At 39.9% G+C, this 22,631-nt stretch overlaps 1 protein-coding gene across 1 annotated transcript in view; it reads right to left on the reverse strand.

Moving 5' to 3' along the window:
- Positions 1–2,158, reverse strand: part of SH3D19 (SH3 domain containing 19) — a gene marked incomplete at both ends in the record, with an annotated part of 79,742 nt that extends 77,584 nt beyond the window's left edge. The window contains one exon of the mRNA XM_080343806.1: positions 2,041–2,158. Within this exon, the coding sequence (XP_080199932.1) occupies positions 2,041–2,158 (118 nt within the window). The remainder of the gene's footprint in view (positions 1–2,040) is intronic.
- Between the last annotated feature and the right edge of the window lie 20,473 nt (positions 2,159–22,631).

A 22,631-nucleotide genomic window follows, 5' to 3' on the forward strand; every position in this document is an offset into this window, starting at 1 on the left:
GTTTACCTGGCTCCATCCTACAGTACCTGATGTGGCACAACTGTGACTAGCTTCAAGGGAAAATACTTCTTTCTCGTTTCATCGTCTCCTGTGTTCTGGTCCTCCAATAAAACAGTGATAACTACATGTCTGAGAATTTACTAAGTCAGAAGCATTTGTGAACTTTCAACTTCCAAAGTACCACTTTGCATACACGCCTTGTACGTGCAGGACAAAGGTGAGCAACCGCTCTTATGCACCTTTATGCATAAGCTCAACATACTGTAAATTCAAGTTGCTCACATTTACCATTAGTTTGACAGACTGATACGCCTAAATTGACAGTCTGCTAAGATGCAACTACAGCTTTTCCTAAACCCTACAAAAACATCCAACAGGCTTATCTAACACCTATTTACATTACCATTTTGGCAGTATAACTGCACGTTATATGAAAAAAGCACTTCTTTTCAATAGGCTTGTAAATTAAGGCATAAGAGAATTGTCAAGTAAGGGAAGAAGAGGTAACTCATCCACCTTGGGTGATATTCTTAATGGTTGCTTTAAGAATGCTCCGCTGGGAATCTTTGTGCCATTTTCCACTGTAGAGTCTTGCGAACAGATGGAAAGAAGGCGAGACAGCTAAAGCAGAATGCCAGTCATTCACACATACTTTACACTAGTAAGGTAAGCAGTGTTGGGCCCATTTCAAAGGACGGTTGTCAGGGCAAAATAATAACAAAAACTAGGAAAGCATACAGGCCCTTTATTACTGATTCATAGCATTTCCCCAAAGGCAAACTCTGGGTGCAAGCTTTGTTCCACAAGAAGAAGGCAAAGAGTATATACATATACCAACTGTAGAAATAATTATGTTTTTCACTAATAGAAATCTCCAAAAGAAACACCTTTAAAAACCACACATCATAACTAGCAGCTCGAACATTTAGCTATTGGAGAAACCGTACAGGAACCAACACTTTTCTTTGCACGCTACCCGAGACAAGACAAAACCCTGCACACAGGCCAAGCCACAATGATTTCAATAGGCTCCTGCTAATCCTGCACCTGCCCAGAAATGCAGTGACACAACCAGGGTCACTGGAAGCCACAGGCTGGAAGCCACAGGGCCTGGATGTTGCAAATTTTCCTCTGCATCCCTCAAATTGCTGCGCTTTTGTCATCTATGAGGGGTCACTCAAGTTCTTGTTGCTCAAATGCATGCAAAACCACGTGAATTGTATAAGTTACTACATTGTTAAAGTTGTATCATAATAATTAAAAATCAGAATCTTTGGAATTCAACTTTAAATATGCAGTGTGCCTGTAGTTCCCCTAGAAACAGACCTTAGGAAAATTATTCATTCTAGAGGGAATTTTACATTGACAGAAAAAGAAAGCCTACATTCACACCTCAGTGACTACAGAAAAGTGATAGATGCATTGCCCTTCAATTAACGATGATGTCTGAATTAAATACTTTCAATTGCTACCAGGGTCCACTGGATTTCGACACTTCAAATAAAAGCGTATTGTGGCCTCCAAGTCTCTCTATTGGGCTGTACCAATCTGCTTGCTCCCAATTTCCGGTCCCTACGCCTTCTCCTGCACACCAGTTCTTGCCTCTTGTTTGCCAAGGCCTGCTGTCCATACCCACACACAGGTGGTTACATGGGGAGAACTTTGATATCGAGGTGTTCCTCTACCTTGGTACTTTCAAGAAGAAAAGAATTTTATTTCCTGATACCGCACCCTAAGCGTCTGGCCGTGTCTCTGGTGGGCAGCGCACGCCGTGTTAGCATCAGCTGTGAGAGGGCACAGGCTGGGGCTGAGCCTCGGGCAGCAGAGCCCATGAGCTGGACATGCCTGCGGCTCATGCCGGCCCGCGGCTCGGGTGCACCTGAGCTGACCCGAGGGCGGAGAGGCCGGGACGACACACACTGGGGCGGCCCCGCCGAGGCCGCCCAGCCCCTGACAGGAATCCAGGCCCGGCGAGCGGGTCGGGGCCGGGGCCGGCCCAAAGCGAGCGACGCCACGGCCCGCCGCGCGCCCGCCCCTCACCTGCCGCCGAGCCCAGGGCGACCCTCCGGTGCCTCCTGCCGAGCTCCCGCAGCTCCTCCTCGTCCTCCTCCAGCCTCCAGGCTTCGGCCATCGGTGGCGGGGGGGCGGCTGAACGCATTCAAAAAGCGGGGGCTGCCATACCGGCCCGCGGCCGGGGGCTTCCCACTGCGTTGCTGGGCGAGGCCGGCACGTCTCCTCAGCGCGGCCGCCCGGGCCTGCCCCGCACCTGCGCCCTCACCGCCCGGCTTCTCCCGGCGAGCTCGCAGCCCGGGCCGCTCCGCGCCGCTACCGGCTGGGCAAACGGGGACGAGGCGGGAGCCAGCGGCGGCCTTTCCTGCCCATCCGCGGCTCTCCGGCGTCAGCAGGAAACCCGGCGGCCGCCTGGCACCGCCACAAAAGGGGGCGGAGGAGGCGGCGGCAGGGGGAGGTACCTGGCGGTCGCCGCCGGGCAGCGCTCAGCCGCGGCGGGCAGCTCGCCGTGCCCCGTGGGGCTGAGCCGGGCTGGCGGGCTCGGGCCAGGCTCGGCTCCGCCGGGGCGTCACCGCCGGCACCGAGCGGGGGACGTGTGACCCCGAGCAGCCCTGTGCTGGGGCCAGGGGCCAGGGGGCTGGGGGCTTTCTCCTTCACGGCGAGGGTCAGGAGGTGACAAGGGCAGTTCCTGTGAGCGGGCCGAAACGGCGGGGGGTGCTGCCGGGGGGAGCAGCAGCCCGGCCCGGCCGAGCGGGGCCCTGGGTGGCCCCTGGGCTGAGGGGAGGCAGGCGGTCAGACGGCGGCCGGCGGTAATTCGCGGCCAGGAGGATGTATTTCTTGGCGTGGGGCTCCTTAGGGTGGTTTAAACTACTGAAGGAGAAGTAATCTTACAGACACACTTGAAATTGGTGAGGTACACGCAGCGCAGATGCGATATGAAAAGTCTGGCCACGTTTCAAGTGGAACAAGTAGAAGTCAGCTGTAGTTTTAGCTTTTTTTTTTTCCTTGGGCTCAGTTGCCCATATCTATAATTGATATGATATCATTTCTTCGTTCCATATACTTACTGTAAAACCAAGCCATAAACGTTTTTACAGATGAGTCCACGTTAGGCACCACTTAAGAAAAAAGTATAAGGAAGTTAAATTCAGCTTCAGAGCAGGTGAATAAGGGACAGTAAATAAAAGCATGTGACCACAAATTAGATCAGGAAGATACAACAAAACACTGAGTAATCCTAATGTTGAGCAATATCTGTGCTGACCCACTAAGTATTGTCTACTTCATACACTGAATAAAGCAAATCATGCAGGTTGAAAAATATATCACAATATGTGAATACAAATGAATGCCTATACATTTCTTAGTGTTTCAGTGCCTGACTTTACAATCATTGTTCCTTAACAGAAGGATTTTTTCACTGGAAAGTTTATTGTTCAAGGGTCATAATAGTTACGCTTTAGAAGGACATTAGGCTTTATAGTATAAAGGAACATAAGCTAGTCATAAAACCATAGCTACAGCAGCACTATATAACAGATAAATCAAACCTTCCACCACAGGTATGTGTTCCCTGAAGCCTCATGCTTCAGATGACCTCTGCATGGGTGGATTGCATAGTAGTCAAAGGATCTCACCTCACAAACTAAAATGCAAGATCAGCATGCCTTGTACATCATCTAAACTGGATGCAAAGCCCCTCAGTGGAGCACTGCTGCCAGGTGCTGCAAAGCCTCACCTGCAACAAAAAAAACACGTGCAAAAAAGTTCCAATGCAGAAAGTATGAGGAAGAACAGCAGAAGACAGGAAAGTCACTGGTATGCACACGTGTGAGTGAGACAATGAGAATCTCCCCTGTAGAAGAAAAACAAAAAAGAAAAAACAAAACAAAAATGAACACACACACACACACACACACCCCATAAAAAAGCAAAACACACAAACAAACAAAAAAACACAACAAAAAAACCCCAGTATGTGTATTCTGGTTCTTTGCTGTGGAGCCAAAATGCAGCACCCGTATTCAGCTCTTAAATCCCACTAACCACAAAGAACAAAAAAGTCCATCTGTTTTCCCCACTTCCTGAATGTCTCCTTTTTATACTAAGTGTTTCTCTACAGCTGGGGGCGGGGGGAAGTAAAGGAAGCATGCTATCATGTAAAATTATCAAGGAAAAAACAGAAATATACCATAGAACATAATACATAAGGAATTGAATTAAAACTTCTTTTGTTGCTGTTGATGAAATTGACACAGAGTCTTCCAACCATATAAAACTGAAAAATAAATTTGAAGAGTTCTTGGGCCTAAGAAAAACATGCTGAACAGAGTAATTCCAGCTATGGCTAAGAAAACATTCTCCAAAATCTCAAACAATACAGTATGGAAGGATCATGAGTATTTAATGTTGATGATCATCAAGAGTTCCTTAGCTTTCACAGGGAAAGTTCTACTTAAAAATGAACGCGCAATACACAAATTATATAAAGTGATGAAGTCTCTGAAGCAATTGCTTGGCCATGTACCAAGCTCTACCAGTGGGAAATGCACTCAGGACCGGGACTCGGTTTTAGAGCTAGAGGAGCTGTTCCAGAAATGCCTGCAACTGATTGATGACAAATTTCCCCAGAAAGGAAGAGATCAAACTAAGATAAAATTCATACATGGATACAAGATTCAGGTAGCAACAACCAACATACTACTGGAAACAGTACTGGAAACAGTTTCCAATCAGTACTACTGGAAACAAGTAAAAGTTCCCAGCATTTAAACAAAATCAAAATGCAAAGCAGCATTGCATTAAATACTTGAATCATATTTCGAGAACATTTATTGCAAAAAAATAAAAAAAAAAAATCAGTCATGTGCATTGTCTCCAAAAGCAGGTTGCTTGCCAGTAGCTAGAATTCTACAGGGTATGTTGTCTGTAGGTGTACTCACATTCCCAGTACACAAACGCCACAAGCATTCAAACTTAGAGGTGTTTTTTTAGGTTTTAAATGCCTGTAGAACAAGTGTATGTAGGATAATATACAGAAAAGTGTAACGTGGTATGTCCACACACTCTTCACTTCTCTTAGCTGCAAAATCTGCTAGTATGCAAAGACTCTAAGGGAGGAGAGATGGTGGGTGGATGTCTAGAGCTTCATTTCTTACAAGTAATTCCTTTCTAGTGAGTGCTTGCCAGACGCACTCATCCATACTCCAACTGTGAGCTGTGCCTCACTTCTAGTTCATGTTGGTATTTTCAGTCTTTAGGGTTTTCTGTCAAATGCAGCAACACATCACCAGCTTGATACCTGATGAAGGTGTGTAATTAAGGGAGTTACCTAGGAAGGAGGTAGGCTTTAACAAGTCTGCAGGAGACAGATGGGGCTCTGACAGAACGTTCCTGAGCAGCAACGGCAGATCCACCTTTGCTGTCTTGGAACAGATCCTGACACGACCCTTTATCTGGGTAAGCAGTTTCTAGGGGGAGGAGAGAACTGTGCTTTTGGGTCTTTAGACAAGCAACAAAACCAGCTGTTGAAATAATCAAAAGAGCCACAATTGCTGGCTGGTCTAATAATAGCCTAGGCCAGACAGAGTAATTTGTGATAATTTGGCTCAGATTGGAGCATACACAAAAACCACGACTTCTGCTGGGTTGCTGGGCCCAGGGGAAGAAGGAAACGAGAGAAGGGGGGGATGAATTGGACACAAACATTTCAAGTGCAGCAGAAATTAAAGCCATGTGGGAAATTCTGTCCAGAAAGTCAAGGAATGAAGCTTCTCTTTTACTTTTCAGCAAATACAATGGTAGAAATTATCAAAAAGAAATAAAAGGGGAAGAAAAAGTACATGTAGAAGGAAGTTGCAAAAGTTTAATAAAACAACAAAAACAAAAAAAGCAGCAGAGTACTTGCTGTAATCTCAAGTAGTTGAGATGAACACATCAGCATGTGGCATATGCTGCTCTAAAGCCCTTCATGAAGTACAATGTATTTGTGTCTTACAAGCAGGGTGAAGGAAAAATACTTACATTCTTGTACTTCAGTGAGAATCTCTGCTGTGTACATGTGCGTAGGAATAAAAAGACTTTTGTATGTTTTCATAGCTACATTTCTGCAAGAAAACAAACCTTACTGTCTTAAAAAGTCTGCAGTTTGGTTGTTAAAATCTGGAAATTTCTCACTGAAATTCTACTTTATCATATGCATCTTTGCTGTAATGTACATACTTGGAATTTCACAAAGGTAGAGTAAAAGAAGGAAACACTGGGTAAATGGGTCTTTGTACTCTGTGCTGAATGCCTACAATTAGTTGCCTTGGCAGTTATTATTTTTAAAGTATTTGGTTCTGATTTGCATCCCTGGAATTGCCACTTTGTTTGGTCTTGCAAAAAGACACTGTTTTTCAACAAAAATATCAGCTCTATAGAACAGCTTAATTGAAGTTGTCCATGTAGCCTCGATGTCTATTCAGGTTCTGCAAAGCAGCTGAAGCCTGCAATGAATGTATCAGTGTTTGGCCGAGATACAGGAGCCTCAGACCACAAAAGAATGCAGACAAAGGATTTAAAAAAATGCAAAGGATGAAAAAGAGTATTTTCAAAAGGGAAAATGTAGCCTTTGGACATGGCAACGTTATTTTTGTTCTGAGTAAAAATAACAAGGGTCTTGTTCAATAGACGAATATGTTGGCAATATAGCCAGTATAGGAAGCTGACATTGCTGAGGGCCAAGATCTGATAATTTGATCTCCATTTGTGTTCAGCTGATCCAGTGGGTTTCAGCATAGCTGGATAATGATATATCAGGAGACTGCAGACTTCCTGAAACATCTCCAGCTAAATGCAGGTTCTCCTTGCATTGTTACAGCTGCTTGTGGCTCCCAGCAGATAGGCATGATGACAAGGTAGATGGTTTTATCATGAGTGAAGATGATTAAAATAGAAGATTATTGATTGTCTTGAATAAGGACCTTTCTTATTGAAACACTGGCAAATTACCTTTACACAAAACTAGGGATTTTGAGACTGGTCTCAAAAAATGAGAAGGATCTCCCATGAAAGCAGCAAATGCAATAATTTCAAAAGATCAAAAACTGGCAGCCAAGCGGGGAAAACCTGTTCAGAGGGAGATTCTTACAGTTGTTAATTTCTAAATTATATTTATAAATATTTTGGTTTCTTTTGCTGTTTTCCAGCTTCTGTGGACTAATAGCACCCTTTCTACTTCTGTCTCATTAACAAACACCTCTAAAGATGATTTTTCTCCTTTACTAGTATTATCACTTGCAGGCTAATAAATATATCTCATTCTACTGTCTTCAGGATTAAAGAGAATAAGGAAAATATGTATAAAAATGTGAGGAAATATGGAAGGGAAAAGAGCTGGTTCAGAGCTAAACGTTTCTTAGAAAGAGAGGCTGTCAAGGCCACATTGATTCATAGTTTGAGTCCTGAAGTATTAATGTTTGCTCTATAACCACAGAGTTATCAGTGGACAGTGTTGATGTTGTCCTAAGTGAGCTGGCAACAGCATGATGTAAGAAGTATTATCACATTGGACACATGCAAGTCTAATACCTAAGAATATATAACACTAGCCCCAGGATGAGAGCCCAGCTTTTCTGCTGCAGTTTGCAATTCAGTGCAAAGAGCCGACAAAGGAAAAACTTATGGAAGACAGCAAACAGAGTCCTAAAGAATTTTCAAAAGGTGAAGCGAGGTCATAAACTTGTCCATTGCAGTAAATATAGAAGTTTATTATGGTACTGAAATGGGCTACAGATGTAAGTAGCTCTGATTTTGTTTTCTTCTGCTCTTCTGCCATGAAATGCTTGTAAACTGCCTTTCACTGAAAATATATGTGACATACAGGCGGATAATCTTCACAGTTCAATACAAAAATTTGCAGTCTCCTTTTTTTTTTTTCTTTCCCTTTCCCCCAGCAGTCAGGCATTCTGTCATGTTTTTCTTGTGCTGAGAATTGACACAGTCCACACTTGCAGGAAGTGTTCACAAAGGTATGTTAATATTCAGCAATAGGGTAATTCTGCAATTAAATAATTCTATGATAATTATTAATTTGTGAGTTTACTGCTGAAAAATTTAATATTAACGAGGTTGTAACAGTCTAGTTACATTAACGTGTGTTTGCTAATGGAAAAAACACGTGTTTAATGTGGAAGTTTTTCAAAAATTCAAAATAGACTATTACAAAGAGAATATTATGAGTTTCCAAGTTAAAAAAATTATTTTGATCTGTTACAGACATCTTTCAGTCATACATTCAACAACACACAGCTTCTTAAAACAATTTGATTTTTATAAAAGCTGAAGAAAGGAAAAACAATTTGACAGATTTGATTGAGTTCTTGGCTAGGACCCTTGAGAAAATTTGGATGACACCTGCTTATTTTAAGCCAGCCAGCCAAATGTGATGCAAGATACAGGAGTGTTTCTCAGACACTGAATTTTGATTTATCTGATAAGGAAAGACCTGCATACCTCAGTAGCAATTAAGGGGAAAAAAATAATTCTACATGATAGTATCAATCCTGTCTTTTTCAATTTTATACCACAACCCTTACTCTAATCATCATATGTCAATAAGAGAATAGATGACGACAAGCATCCTCATCATCCAGGCCTCCATCCTGACTTTAAAGAGGTTTAAGGCTTGACATCAACCAGAGGCTTTACGTATTTCACACTCATGCTTGCAATGATCTGTTTTGGTAGGCTTTTAGGGTTCCTGCACTCCAGTTATACATACTTACTTCTTTAAACGGCTGTAGTGTCTGAGCTGACAACTCCTGAGTCATCAAGGAGATACCTGTATGATTTAGATAGATGAAAAAGCAAGCTGCAGAACTACTCTTTTTTTCTGACTCCCAGAAATAGTCACATGTTATTCATACAATGCTACTGCAAAACAATCTTGTGTTTTTACTGTCAGTGACAGACCTCTTGCTGAACCCTTTAATATTTTGTTAGCAGCATAGTCCAACAACAGAGGCCTTATCCTATTTTTTCACTTCCTTATTACTTTGCATCTCCATACACTCATTCACTAGGTTCAGATTTCTTTTCTGCATTACCAAGAATAATAATAGGATTGTGTCATTCAAAAGAAAAAGATTCATGTGATTAAAAAAATACTAAGTTTATAATGCAATGGTACAACAGTAACTAAATTTCCTCTGTTTTATTTACATAAGTGAAAAGCAAATGTCTGCCAAATGTCTGGAGTTCTCAGTGATGTCTGGACTGATGAAGGTCAGCAGCGTTTTTGCAAGACACTTGGCAAAATCCTGTGTTGCATGGACAGTTTCTCTCAGAAAACTCACACCTCACATCAGAGTTTTATTCTAGCCAGTTGTTGAGTGAGATCTGTATACAACAGTTCTCAGCTGAAAACTCAGATTTTCCCTACGGCATGATTTTCAGACTTTTTTAGGCTTCCCTCACATCTTCTGTGTATCATTTTATGTCACCACAGGCTCTTCTCATCTTGCCCAATGTGTATATATCGTAACTCCTCTAGCCTACCCCAAACTTCTGCCTTCCTTGGACTGCAGCTACTCATTCTGTTTATTCTTCACAATGTTTATTCCTTTACCCAGGAAGAAACTGCATTCTTTCATCATGGAGAAACAGCCCTTTCAGTCCAAATCTTACAGCTTTTTGCAACTTCATTAGCTCAAAGGAAATACCATGTTCTTCAAGGGACTGCTGAGCAGAAAGATCTATGAATGTGGAAAGCATGAAAAGCAGAGAAAAGCGTGGGCAGAATTTCTTGGGGTTTTACACCTTGGGAGGAGGAATGGGCTGTTCCTTCTGTCTCTGAAAAGGGCCTCATTCCAATTTACATGGGTTTTTGTTGTTTCCAAGGAGAGGAAGTGGCATCCAGGAATTAGTAGGGAAAAAAGGATTCCAGATGCACTCACCTGTGGTTTCTATGCTCTTTCTGGTTATTCCCATTGACCGACTAAATTGTTTTTATGGACAAGATCTCCTAAATGCTTACCTCAAGATAACTTTGTCAGTTCAGGAGCTGCTTCACAGAAAGAAATCTTTTATATCTACTGTGAACTCCCCTTCTTTCGATGCTGTCTAAAAGCCAGAAGTTGTTTAAAGGATCTCTACAGTGTTCAATTCCCAATCGGTAAGAGTTCAATGGTCTGGAAAATAAGGAAAAGAGTGTCAAAATCAGTTTCTGGGATGCTTTCACAAAAGCTGTGTGTTCAGCACTATGCTGGAGCCAGGAACAACCTATCAGTCCTGAAGCAGCCCTCTCAGAGACAACTTTATTCCATAAAACCTTCAGGATTGCAACACAGCCTTTATATTCTGAAAATCTATGGATGTGGTCCTGCCTTGAATTTGTATTTGCACAGCAATTTTAGACTTCCTTCAAGTTGAGAGAAAACAAGTGAGATGTTCTGATTTCATTGAAAGTATAATTAAAAGACAGTTTTTGCTCTAGAATTCAGTTATAAAATCTACAGTACACCCTTGCTTTTGTCTACATTGTAGAGATGCATATAAAGGAGGTAGGTTACTCTATTCTCCATGTTTGATCTATGCAGCAACATATGGCATTTTCTACTGCTGAATAGTTCTGGCATACACGATTATTATTGGCAAAGCAAAGATTTAAGACTGAGAAAGGAATGCAAAAATTTGCAAAAGGAAAATGTAAAATATGCAGATAAAACCTTGGTCCCATCTCACACAATTAGAGGAAATACAGCCTTCCAAGGGGATTAATATAGGTTTATCATCCAGTCCCAGGGCATGACATTAGAAACATTTATAGCAAAAGGAAAACAGATATTGAGAATTTCTGGAGTAAATTGCCTCTTGTTTTACTCTGATGCTTACACTGGCTGAATGTTGATATATGGCTGCAGCACTAGGGCTCATCCTTTTTTGGATTAGCAGTAAAGACAATGCATTAGTTTGACAGTTGTAGTAAATGAGCCTTGAGCTTTTTCTTTTTTATTCACGGCTGGTTAGGTGTGCAGGTCACGTTCCAGCCTCATTAGTGAATGGTGGCAACTTAAGTCTGGTTATTAATTCTCCAGCTTGCTGGTTGTTAGCAACTGAAGCCCAACAATATTGACATAATGTTGGCTGAACCAGAGAGTCTAGCAGGACTTTCATTTTTGCTTCTTGATGAAAAATGTCTTGTTGAAAAAAAAGTTACTGCTTAATGCTAGACAGACTCATGTTTGCTAACATTACACCTGGTGTGTTAACAACTGGAAAAGTGACATGCTTGAGTGTTTCCACTCTGATTCTTTTTCTGGTATTTGGCCTGGTTTCTGCCTGGAGAGTTTAAAAACAAGTTCTCCACAGGAAGTGAATTTTTGCCTGAGTGCAATGGTTCTTGCTATCTTGAAATACCAATATGTTGTATTTGCAAGATGTAATCTCCATATCACGTAGTCTGAAATACTTTTACATTCTTAATTTTCTACTAGCAGAAGTATCCTATTCATTCTGCATTATTACCACGTCAAAACTTTCAGGGGACAACTACAAATATTCATGATTTACTAATGTATGACAAAATATATTCAAAGGGCGCAGGAGAGATGGAAAATCATCACTGTTAAGATACTTCTGTGATCACAGTACCCTGGCATATTAATGAAATTAACTGAAGCCTAATTGAATTAATACCTTTTTTTTATCCTTCTAATTACAATAGCACAACTTTTATTTGTGTCACACATCTGAATGTGTTTGTGTATACATGATCATTCCTGTTTCTGTCAGTAATGAAGACACAATTAATAGAAATAAGCTAAGATTGACTTTTGGCCCTACTGATATAATTAAAGACCAGAACTAGATAAAGTAAAACATGATGTTGCATGACAGGACAGCATCTGTTGTCTCCTGTAATTACTACTAAAACGTAAAGGGAATTTTGTATGTCATTTTCCAGTTTCTTCATTACCTTATGACTGCCATTTATACACCTTAAAAAAAAAGTCCTAAAATTTGACCTCCCCTTTTCAAAACTCCTCTAAAATTAGCATTGTGGCTTACCTTTCAATTTGAAATTAAATTCTTGGAAAATCCAGTGAAATTAATCTCAGGCTATTTATGGTTACACATAGTGCTTTTCTTTCTGTGACTGTACTCTGAACGGTTGAGCTGAAGGAATATTGAAATGTCAGCATGCTTCCTGCCTATAAATAAAGAACAGGCATGTAGAGTGAGTGGTGTCAAGAGGGGAATGACAAATCATGTCCATATATAACCCTATATTTCTTGTGTATATCCTCCATACAGTTCTATCCAATATTGACATGTAATTTCTGCAGTGTAATCCAAATCACGTTCAAAGGATGGACAATTTTTATTACCATTCTTCCTTGTCCAGATCACTTGAGCAGTGTATGTAACTGAACTCTCCAAGAGGTAATCTTTTTCTGTGTGAAGTGGTATCAGAATACAAAGAGTGAGCCAAGAAGAAATAGGAAAAATAGAAGTCCACAGCACTCCTGAGAAAGAAAATAGAACAGATTCTACTGAACCAAGTAAAAATGTTTTAAATTATGCCCATTGGACTTAATTTTTGGTTTGTCTAATGTCTTGTTTCCAGACTTCTCCCACATGATTCTTCTTATATTCAAAATATTCATTAAAAGGCCTTCCGGTTCTCATACTATGTCTGTCTTCAGTCAGCCTGCCTAATACACACATGCTATTTGAAAGCTTATTATTTCAAGCAGGAAATTGTCAGGCTACCAGAAGTATCAGTTTTATTAAAGGGTAGTGAGGAATCAAGAGAAATAGTAAAATCAGAAACCATCCAGAGGGACTGTCTTGTAGGACCTTTCATTGGTGAAGGACTGTGACATGATCACTAATGAGGACAAGCACTTTTAAGGAACAGGGAGGTGGAAGCGAGAGAGCCATGAAGCAAGGGATAGGAGTAGAAAAGGGAGGGCAGGACAAACTTGCTTGTAGTTTGCATTGTAGTTTATTTCTGGCTTCTAAATGCCCCAAACACTTCCCAATCATTATTACCTTCATCTAGGAAATGAAAAGAATGAAAAGACACACTGAGATGTTTGTTACTTCACAGAAATCCTGGCCTTATATTCAATATTGCTGTTCTTATGTTTGTGCCGCTAACTACACATTTGATTCATTCCTCACTTGTCTCACAGATTACTCTTTTGTTGGCTAAAAAAGTTATTGTTATATATTTATTCTTTGTATAATAGATATTCTAGCACATTTATAATGAGCCCATATGGTCCACACTGATCCAGACTCTGACCACAAAGAAGTTTTACAAAGGTTTCACCACAGCCTCCAGTGTCATGTCTTCTGCATTCCTCCTGTTATTTTTAGGAGCAAAATCAGTGATGAACTGGAACAGTGATGACACAGATGTGCTAGTACTGCCCTTCCTAGAAAGTGAGCCTCACAGAAATTACTTAGGGCATGTCAATAAAAGCAAAGTAGTTCTTGTGCACTTCATGTGCACTTCAAATGCCTTCACATGTGCTCTACCCATTTTATACCCATTAAGACAGCTAGAGTGTTCTGCAATAGGTGGAGTTCTTGTTAAGTGCAGAATAAAGAGTATGAAGGCTGATTATTCGAAGGTGTCTTGCAAAACATGGCAAATGGCAGCTCTCAGAGACAGAACTTGAGCACCAGTTGGAAGCCAGTTCGGACCGCCAAGCAACCGACAATCAGAGGAATGAAGAGGCAATTTAAAACTGGTCTTGCTTATCTTCTCCTCAGGCTGTGAGTTCCGTCCTCCTGCTTCTAGACATGCAGTGTAAAAATTCTCCTGTAGTATTTTGGCTGCTGTGCTGTTTTCTTAATTTGGCAGGCTCCCCTCTACATCAGAACTGGGTTTCCTCATTTTCATTAAAAACATGGGTTTTTAAAATAAAAAACAGCTGAAATATGAGTGCTTTCCCTGTGTTGTAATCTGGCAGTGAGGAAGGAACAGGAGCTTGGCACAGGTATTTCTGAATGCCTATTTTAATCTGTATCAGTAGATGAGGACGTATACTCCAAAGAATTACAGTCAAAACAATGGAATCTTTCTGCCAGCTTCAGGTTTTGGATCAGGCATGTAAATCCTCACATTATCTGCAAAACACATCCAGAGTTGAAGCAGTTCAATGGAAGAACTACAAATTTTCCAGACCTGCAGATTGATTTGATGAGATCACATTTATAGGCCAATAAGGCCATTCCATTTCAGTCCTTTGCCTTTCTTCTAACAAACAACAGAGTTGCCAATTCATGCCAACTGTAGGAAATTCTGAGGTGTGAATATTTATCTATTAGGATGTGAAGAGAAAATATGAAAGAATGAAGTTATAAAAAGCTGTGTTTTGAAGAGAAAGAAAAGAACACCCATATAATTTCGTGGCAATTTGTTAAATATAACACCAAATTTGTTAATAGAAGACTAAAGGGAAAGCAAGCCAGCTTCCTGGAGATGGTACAGTGAAAGTGGCTGGCTTTTGGAGCCTTAGATTTAATATACTGCTCACAGAATTTATCACATTCAATTCTTTTATGACAGACAGTATAACTTCATGTTTGTGTGTGATTGAGAGCTATACCAAAATGTGTTCCTGAAGTGTTGCATTGTATTGAGCAATTTTTCTCTTTACACTTCAATAAATCTACTACTGTGTATATAGTGTCCACAAAATATCTTTTATAAATAACAGTATTGGAGATTCACCACTGCCTGAAGGTTGTACTAGATTCTGTACATATTCAGGATAAGACTTTTGCAGTCAAGCCAACAGGAAAAGAAATGGTAGCTTACTAGACATAACATGAAAATAAATAGTACAAACAGTACAGATAATTAAATAAATTGGGAAAATCAAGACAGGAGATTATTTCAATGCAAAACTTGATCTGAGGTGAGAGAGGGTAGAGCACTGGATAGCTGAAGGAAACAACTAACTGTCTCTTAAGTTTTGTTCTTAATTGGATCTGACCATGGCCTCTGCTGTTTCGCAAGGGTGGTATTGGGTGTCCTGCTCCTTCTGATCTGCTCATCCCTACTAAAACAGAATATTACTAAGGAAGAAGTGCTGTGAGGAGCTACATCTAGTGAAATGAAGTGATAAAGTGAGCTGGAGTACCTGGACTAAGGAATTTAATAATGTGATTATATCGACACCAAGAGCTTCCAGCTCAGATTTGGCCCTTTTGTGTTAGGTACTGTATAAATTCACTGTTCCTACACTGAAAAGCTTACTGTCAAAACAAACACAGAAAAAAGCCAACACAATACAAAGCTACAAATGCCAAAAAAAAAAGACAAGAGGAAGGAAGTACAGTGCATGTGGAAACAGAAATACAGAAAAGAGAAATGGCATTTCACCAGGGATGGCAAAAGCAGATTATTAATTCTGTCTCTCCAGGGCTCTAACCTTGCTAGTTCAATCGTGCTACCCAAGGTCTTTAGTGACAAGGGAAAGGAAAACTGCATTTGGGGCCTCCAGGCACTTTCTGTTTGGCATAGCAGGATTCTGGATGTAACTAAATCAGCTGGGCACTATGATAAAATAAATACACAGAATATGTTTTCTAGTAGGCAGAACAAGAGGAAAGGAAGATAAAGTATAATAAAAGCATTTATTTATATTTCTATGTCTTGACACTAAGGTTGGTTTGGTTTTCTAGGCCTTTTCCCTTTGTGAATCATTTAGATGCAGAAGGAAGAAAAGGTCCCTTCCTCAGCATTAGGATCACTCAGTAGTATTAAGATGTTTTTACATTTCTAGAAGACTGAAGCATGTTATTTTGTTTTAAAAAACATGTCAGTTTTGGACACCTACTGTCTGAGAAGCAGAGCCAGAGCAATCAGGTGAAAAGTATGCAACTAAATACAGGCCTGTTATATGATGCCATTGTAAAAACAAAGAAACAGTGGCATTTTGAGTAGGAAGAATGCAGGAGAAAAAAAATGGTAAATGGCAACAAAGTTATGCAAAAGTTTCAGGAGAAGAAATACAACACTTTGTACAAGACTGACATTTTTAGTATCTCCATGTGAAGGAAATTATGTAGTTTATTACAGCAGCTCAAAAACTATGTTGACTGTTGCAGGATCTGGTCTGGTTTGCAGTTCAATTCACTATGTTGATTTAAGAGTTTAGTTAATCCTCGCAACTACAGATAACCTGGCTTCTGCTAGCTCTATGCCTCTGCATACATAGTTTCCTTGTGTGTACACCTGACAGAGTGCCACCCAACAGAAAATTTGTTGATGTTTTCTCACTGTCTCCTACTTTAAATCTCACCCTTTAGCCTTGCTGGTAGACTCGAGTGTTTCAGCTGGACGTGTTAGGTGTCAGACTGCTGCACTGCAGCACTTGCTGGGTTTGTACACAGCACCGATCAGTACTCTGGGACCTCAGTGCTTTTGCTATAACAAATAAGCTACAGAGGAGGATCTTGCGCTGCCTCAGGAGGATCTTGCACTTAGATCATGCTTCAGGCAGCCTCACTTTTGCATTCCAGCCTCTAGCTATTGGGTCAGAATCTCTGTTCTTCAAAAATACTTTGGGGCCAATAAATATATTTCAGTATTGTCACTTGCAACTCTAGCATATGGTTTATAAGCCACACCTCTTATGTTGCTCTTGCTTGCAATGACTGCTCTAGAGATACTTTGGAAAATTAGGTTATTTTAAATCTCCTTTTATATTGGTTTCGTTCCCATACCCAAGCTGTTTCTCATCCAACTTCTTTCTCAGCTCCTGCTTTATATTGCTTTATGATCTCCCCTTCTTTCTCAGTCTCCTGCTCACAGTAAATTTTACTTGCAATATTCGTAAATAGAAGGATACAACTGGAGCATTCAGAGCCTCCTATTATGTATTACAGTTCACTTTATTAGGGCATAGGCACTGTTACCTTCTTGGCAGAACTAATTAGCACTTCTAACAGCAGGTTCTGTTTAGAAATCAAAGGTGCTTTATGGCTGAACATCCTGGAAAATACTATTCTAAGAACTTTTGTCCCTTGCTATAATATTAATCTACATTAACACAAAATATTAAAATGCTGTAGACGTTCTCTGGAACCAAGTTCCTAACAAGGCCAAAGGTCAGCACCTGTTTTAGTTTAAATCAATGATGACTGTATGTTGGATTTTTATTTTAGTAAGAGCAAGCTCTTTAATTTTTAACAATCCTTCTCCCCCCTTGCCCTCCAGCAAACCCAGGAGTGCATACAAGAGAACAGTCAAAGGAAAACATCATATATTAAAAATTTTGAGCTTGTTTTCAAGCTACTGGGCTTCTCTGGCTAATAAGACCTCTTTTATTCACCTGAATGAATGATTTTCCTTTGTTTTGGACTTTAATTTTTCAGAGTGCTTTCAAATGGTAGGTATTGTTTGTAGAGAAAATAGTATCATTTTGAAGGTCTTACAATATTTTACGTAGTACCTGATGGTCACTGACAGTACATCAGCCAAGGACTGTGGTTTTTAGAAGTTAACAGCTACCAGAAATTAGATCTCAGTTAACCTTGGAGCTTTCCTCTTGCTTGGGTGTTCTAAAAATGAAGGTGGGAACACATCTCAAGATTGCTTTTATTCCACTTTCTGAATGGAAACATGCAAAAATGACCAAGGGTGAGGAATAATACTATATATACATGCAGTGCCATTCCCACCCTCTTCAACATGAGTTTTGCCTGCAAAAGGTCTTGACGCTGTAAAACTCAAGCAGAAGTGCTTACAGGCAGACAAATCCACAGTTTGCTCATGGTAGTCCAGAAAGCAGTTCTTTACAGAAACAGATGAGAAAATAGTCTTATATAATACCAAGCAGCATATTCCAACCTTGCATAAGTGAAAAAAATTGGAGTAAAAGTTTAGATGTCCCTTTAACCCATTTATAAACCACTGTTTCTGGCTACATATAAGCTCCTACGTTTAAAACACACTTTGATTCATTTCCATGACTTAGTTATTGCACAGATTCAAAACCATCAAAACTTCATATTTACAAAGGGCACCAGGCATGTATCAGCCTAAGCATGTACTTGATTTCTTAGCCGGAGTATTTTGAAAGCATATCCTTTTGCTTTATGGCATAAAAGACTGAGCATTCTCTTATTTGAAATTCCAAATCAAAATAGCACTATTTTAGACAGCCAGGGCAAGCAGCATAGTGGTAAATTACATGTTAGGGTAATACAGTATGCACAGCATTAATAATCAGAATGATAGTGTGTAATGTATTTAAGATATCAGGCTGGTAGGTGTCTACCAGTGAAACGGTAGTCTTTTCCTTTGTCCTCTCTAAGGTAATCATACTCTCACTGTAGAATGTGAAGCCCATAGATATTCTATCACACACTCCCAGAAACTCCTCCAGTACAGTTTACTTCAGTGGAACTAAAACTGTAGTTTATGCATATGGCCATAGAGCGGCAGCCTAGTAACAACAACTACAAAAAAGATGTACTTGATGTTCCAAGAAATGGGTATTTCCTAATGGTTTAACATTGCAACAGGGTTTCTAAATGTTTGCTAGAGAGAAAAATGAATGAGACGTGAGAAGTCTCTGGAGGAAATAAATAAATAAATAAATAAATCTGGCCTTGATAAAAGCTCAATACTAAGGGGAGGGAAAGGAAAGAGGTTGAAAATTAGATGGCAAAGGGGGTCAGATTAAGTGCCCGCATAAGCAAAGCTGATCAAAGAGTAAGAAATTAAGGACTTGATTTATGTCTTAAAAATCAAATGCTTTTTCCTTCCTTTGATACAGGCAGTTAGTACTTCCATCATCTACGGAAGCTAGTGGACAGGATTACATTAAATCAAGTTAATTTTTAGTTAAGTGGTTTCACAGACTTTTAATTGATAAAAATACAGCCCCAAAAGTCTCTGCATGTTCAACAAATATTGCAAATCTAAAATGTCAAAGAACAGTATATCATTGTTCTGCTGTTTGCCATAGAGGTTTAAGTGTGAAATAAGAACAATTAGATCTCTCTGCATTAAGTTTATTTTTATGTGGAATTAAGTGGGTGTAGCAGTTTCAAGCATACTTAAAACAGTATGTAAAATATCACTGAGGCTGACCTTTCTTTGCATTTATGTAAATGAAAATCAGAACTAACTCCATTAATGCTGGTGGGGTTTTAACAGCTTGAAATTAGTATGAATAAAGCATTAGCCACAGTAACTTTTAAGTAAGTTAGTTCCCAGTGCTACTAAATCATATAGCTTATTATTCTTAAAACCAGAATTACTTTATATGAACCATTTATGTTTTTACTTCAAATAGCTGCAATTATCAAATTTAGTTATTACACAATAAATATCTTCATGCTGCAATTCCTCATTTCTGTTTCTATGATGCCCACTTATTACTGATGTTCTTTCCAGGCGAGAAGTAACACAAAATTGAGAAAAGTGAAGAGATAAATGCTAACCAATTAGTAATCAAATACAGTCTGCACTATACTTTCATGTGAACAACTTTCACTGCAGCAAGCCTGAAAATTACCTGTTAGACTGAGATATAATTTGAAAACTGAAAAGCAACCTCATACAAAGTTGAAGAAGACTGTGCTGGCATACTCTTGTTCCTTCAAATTACCACATAGCCCTTTTACCCACACATATCCATCTGACTTACTTGGCTGACATTCAGTGCTTAAAGTAGGGAGAACTGGTAAATATAATTCTTCCCAGAGCTGTAACAATTACTCTAAATAGTACATATTCTGCTCATTTCTCTTTCACACATGCTGATCGCAATAAATTGATATTTCTAAAGGATGAAAAAGAAAGTGGGAACCTCCAACCTTCTCAGCTTCCTCCTGCATATCAGAACAAAGTCAACATCTTCTTTCCTTCAAGTTCTACCTAACCACCACTTATCCTGTTACTACTTTCATGTTTTGAATGTGAAAAGAGATGGAAGTCAAGTACTCTATAATGGCTCACACAGATGGGTCTGTCCAGCCTGATAGTGCATCTTCTGCAGTCGCTAAAATACATACTTGCAAGAAGAGGACAAAAATAGTTTAACTTCTCTCTACAGCAATAAGCAGTTCAGAAACCTTCTGGGTCAGAGAAAGCATCAGGAATACCTTTTTCAATACTAACTATAATCAATGGGACTTGTTCTCTATTTTATTTACTCCCCTTTGAACCCATTTTAACTGTTGCCTCACAATCCCTGTGTTGCAATGATCAGTGATCTAGCAAGGCATTCCAACACCTCTTCCTAGGCTTTGGTTATTATACTATCCCTCACACTGCCACTACCTCCTGCTTCCTCGCTGCTTTAAACCTGCAACCAGATCACTTCATTGACAGCCTTCTAGTGCTTATGTTACAAGAATAACAATGCCACAGACCGACTAAAATTAAGGGAATAATCATTGGAAGGCCCTGACAGCTGCCTTTCCTAGGAAGACAGGCATTGCAGCTGGCTGTACAACTGAGGCCAGGGAGCTGTGATCAGTGCTACAAAATGCAACTACCTGTCACTTACTGGCAGTGCCTTCAGGCAGGGATGGACACTGGGGCAAATACTGTTTAACACCTTTAATAAAGACCTGGATGATGGGATGGATTGCCTGCACAGCAGGTTTCTCAGTGACACCAAACTGGGGGGCATGACGGTTACGCTGAAGGGCAGGGCTGCTATTTGGAAGGACCTCTGCATCTTGGATAAATGTGCTGATGGAAACCTCATAAAGTTTAACAAGGGCAAATGCAATGTCCTGCGTCAGGTATGGAATAGCTTCAAGGGGCAGGATGGACACCAGCTAAGTAAAAAGCAGTTCTGCAGAAAGGCACCTGGAAGTCCTGTTGGACAAGTTGCATGTGAGTCAGCAGCATGCCCTTGTCTTTTATTGAAGGTGCAGAGTGGTAGGGCAAGAGGCAAAGGGTGCATGTTAAAACACAGAGAATTCCCACTAGGTATCAAGAACAACTTTTTTACCATGCGGGGAGTCAAACACTGGAACAAGGGCCCAGAGATATTGTGGAATCTCTATCCCTAGAAATATTTGAAGTTGGACTGGAAAACACCACGAGCGACCTGATTTATTTGGCTCTGCTCTGAGCAGGAGGTTGGCCTAGCTGGCCTCCAGAGACGCCTTCTAGCCTGAACGATTCTGTTTCTGTGAGTCTCTGATTGCTGCGTTTAGCTCCGAAGAGGTGTCTGCACAAGAACCAGAAGAAGATGGGCACCTTCCCAGAAGCAAGCAATTTCTGTAAAAAAAATTCCTCTTTTGACTTTCAGGCTCCAGCTAAGAAAGATTAATACCATATTATTTTTCTTAAGTGCTTAGGACTCAATATAGAAATAGTTTCACAGAAATATGATTTTGCCAATTGAAACAACCATGCGCTACACAATTATAGCACTTCAGCAGCACAATAATCTTCAGAAGTCTACAAACTTCAATTTTGTTTACCTTCCAATTCTAATATTTATTTATTAGCATGTATTTCTGTCTATGGTTGCAACCCTGATAAGTAACTTCCATTTGCGTTTCTGGATTCCAATAAGGGAAGTGAAACACTCTGGTTCATTCTGCCCCTTTTTACCTACGGCTGTAGCTGTGTACTATTTTGCCAGATTATTTTCACGGAGTTGGCAAGTTACATGTGTCTGGCTGACTAAGAATTTATCTTGCAGCTTTTTAAAAATTTTAAGAGAGCATTCATTAACCTATCAGATATGGATACTAGCACAGGAATACCTGCATAAAATACCTACTTTTTGGCAGCTCTCCCAGGTTCATGGAGAGATTAATGGAGTTTGAATCTTGAGGCATTTTTAGGTCACTTTGTCTTACTTTCCAATGTATTTATTGCTTAGTTTACCAAAACAAGACAGGGAGGTGCCTTGACTACAGCATGTAAGGTCATATGGGTATTATCCAGTCTCGTTCACACATACATGCGTGTAAAGAATTATGTGTACATATATATACACATTCATAATATTCATATACATATATAAAGTATCCTGGACCTATAGGCTTAGGTTCTCAACCACACCATAGGTTTTGTTAAATTAAGATAAAGAGTGGTAACATATTAGCTCTTTGAATATAATGGGATTTCGACTCACATGAATAATGCAGAATAGATGCTAGAGATGCTTCAGACTTTAATACTAGTTAGTTTCATCATTTGGCAGGTGAGATATTTCCCATAGGTCACACAAATCCACATATTTATTCCTAGTGACTCCACTAATCTCTGCTCTGGAAAGCTGGGCTCTTCTACTAGAGCTTCTCCTCCCATCTGATGCAGATAACTCCAGCAATAAGCCTCTAGTGACTGGAACAGATGTTGCTGTTTATTTAATTTATTTATTTTACTAATGCACAGCTGCCAAAGCCAACAAATGAAAAACACTGAATTTCATTTCATCAGGATTACAATTTCCAGTGACTATATGTTAAAGGACATTGTCTCTAAAAATGATTTTATTTTTTTTTTAAACAAAGGTGTCAAGCTTGAACTTGAACAAATGATTTCTTATGATAAAGAATCTCAAGACACTAGTATCTGGGAACTTTCATTCTGTTCATATCTGAGTTCTTGGATGTGCAAACTGATTTCTCGG

This window comes from Nesoenas mayeri, assembly GCF_963082525.1.
Source record: "Nesoenas mayeri genome assembly, chromosome: 4".
NCBI lineage: Eukaryota > Metazoa > Chordata > Aves > Columbiformes > Columbidae > Nesoenas > Nesoenas mayeri.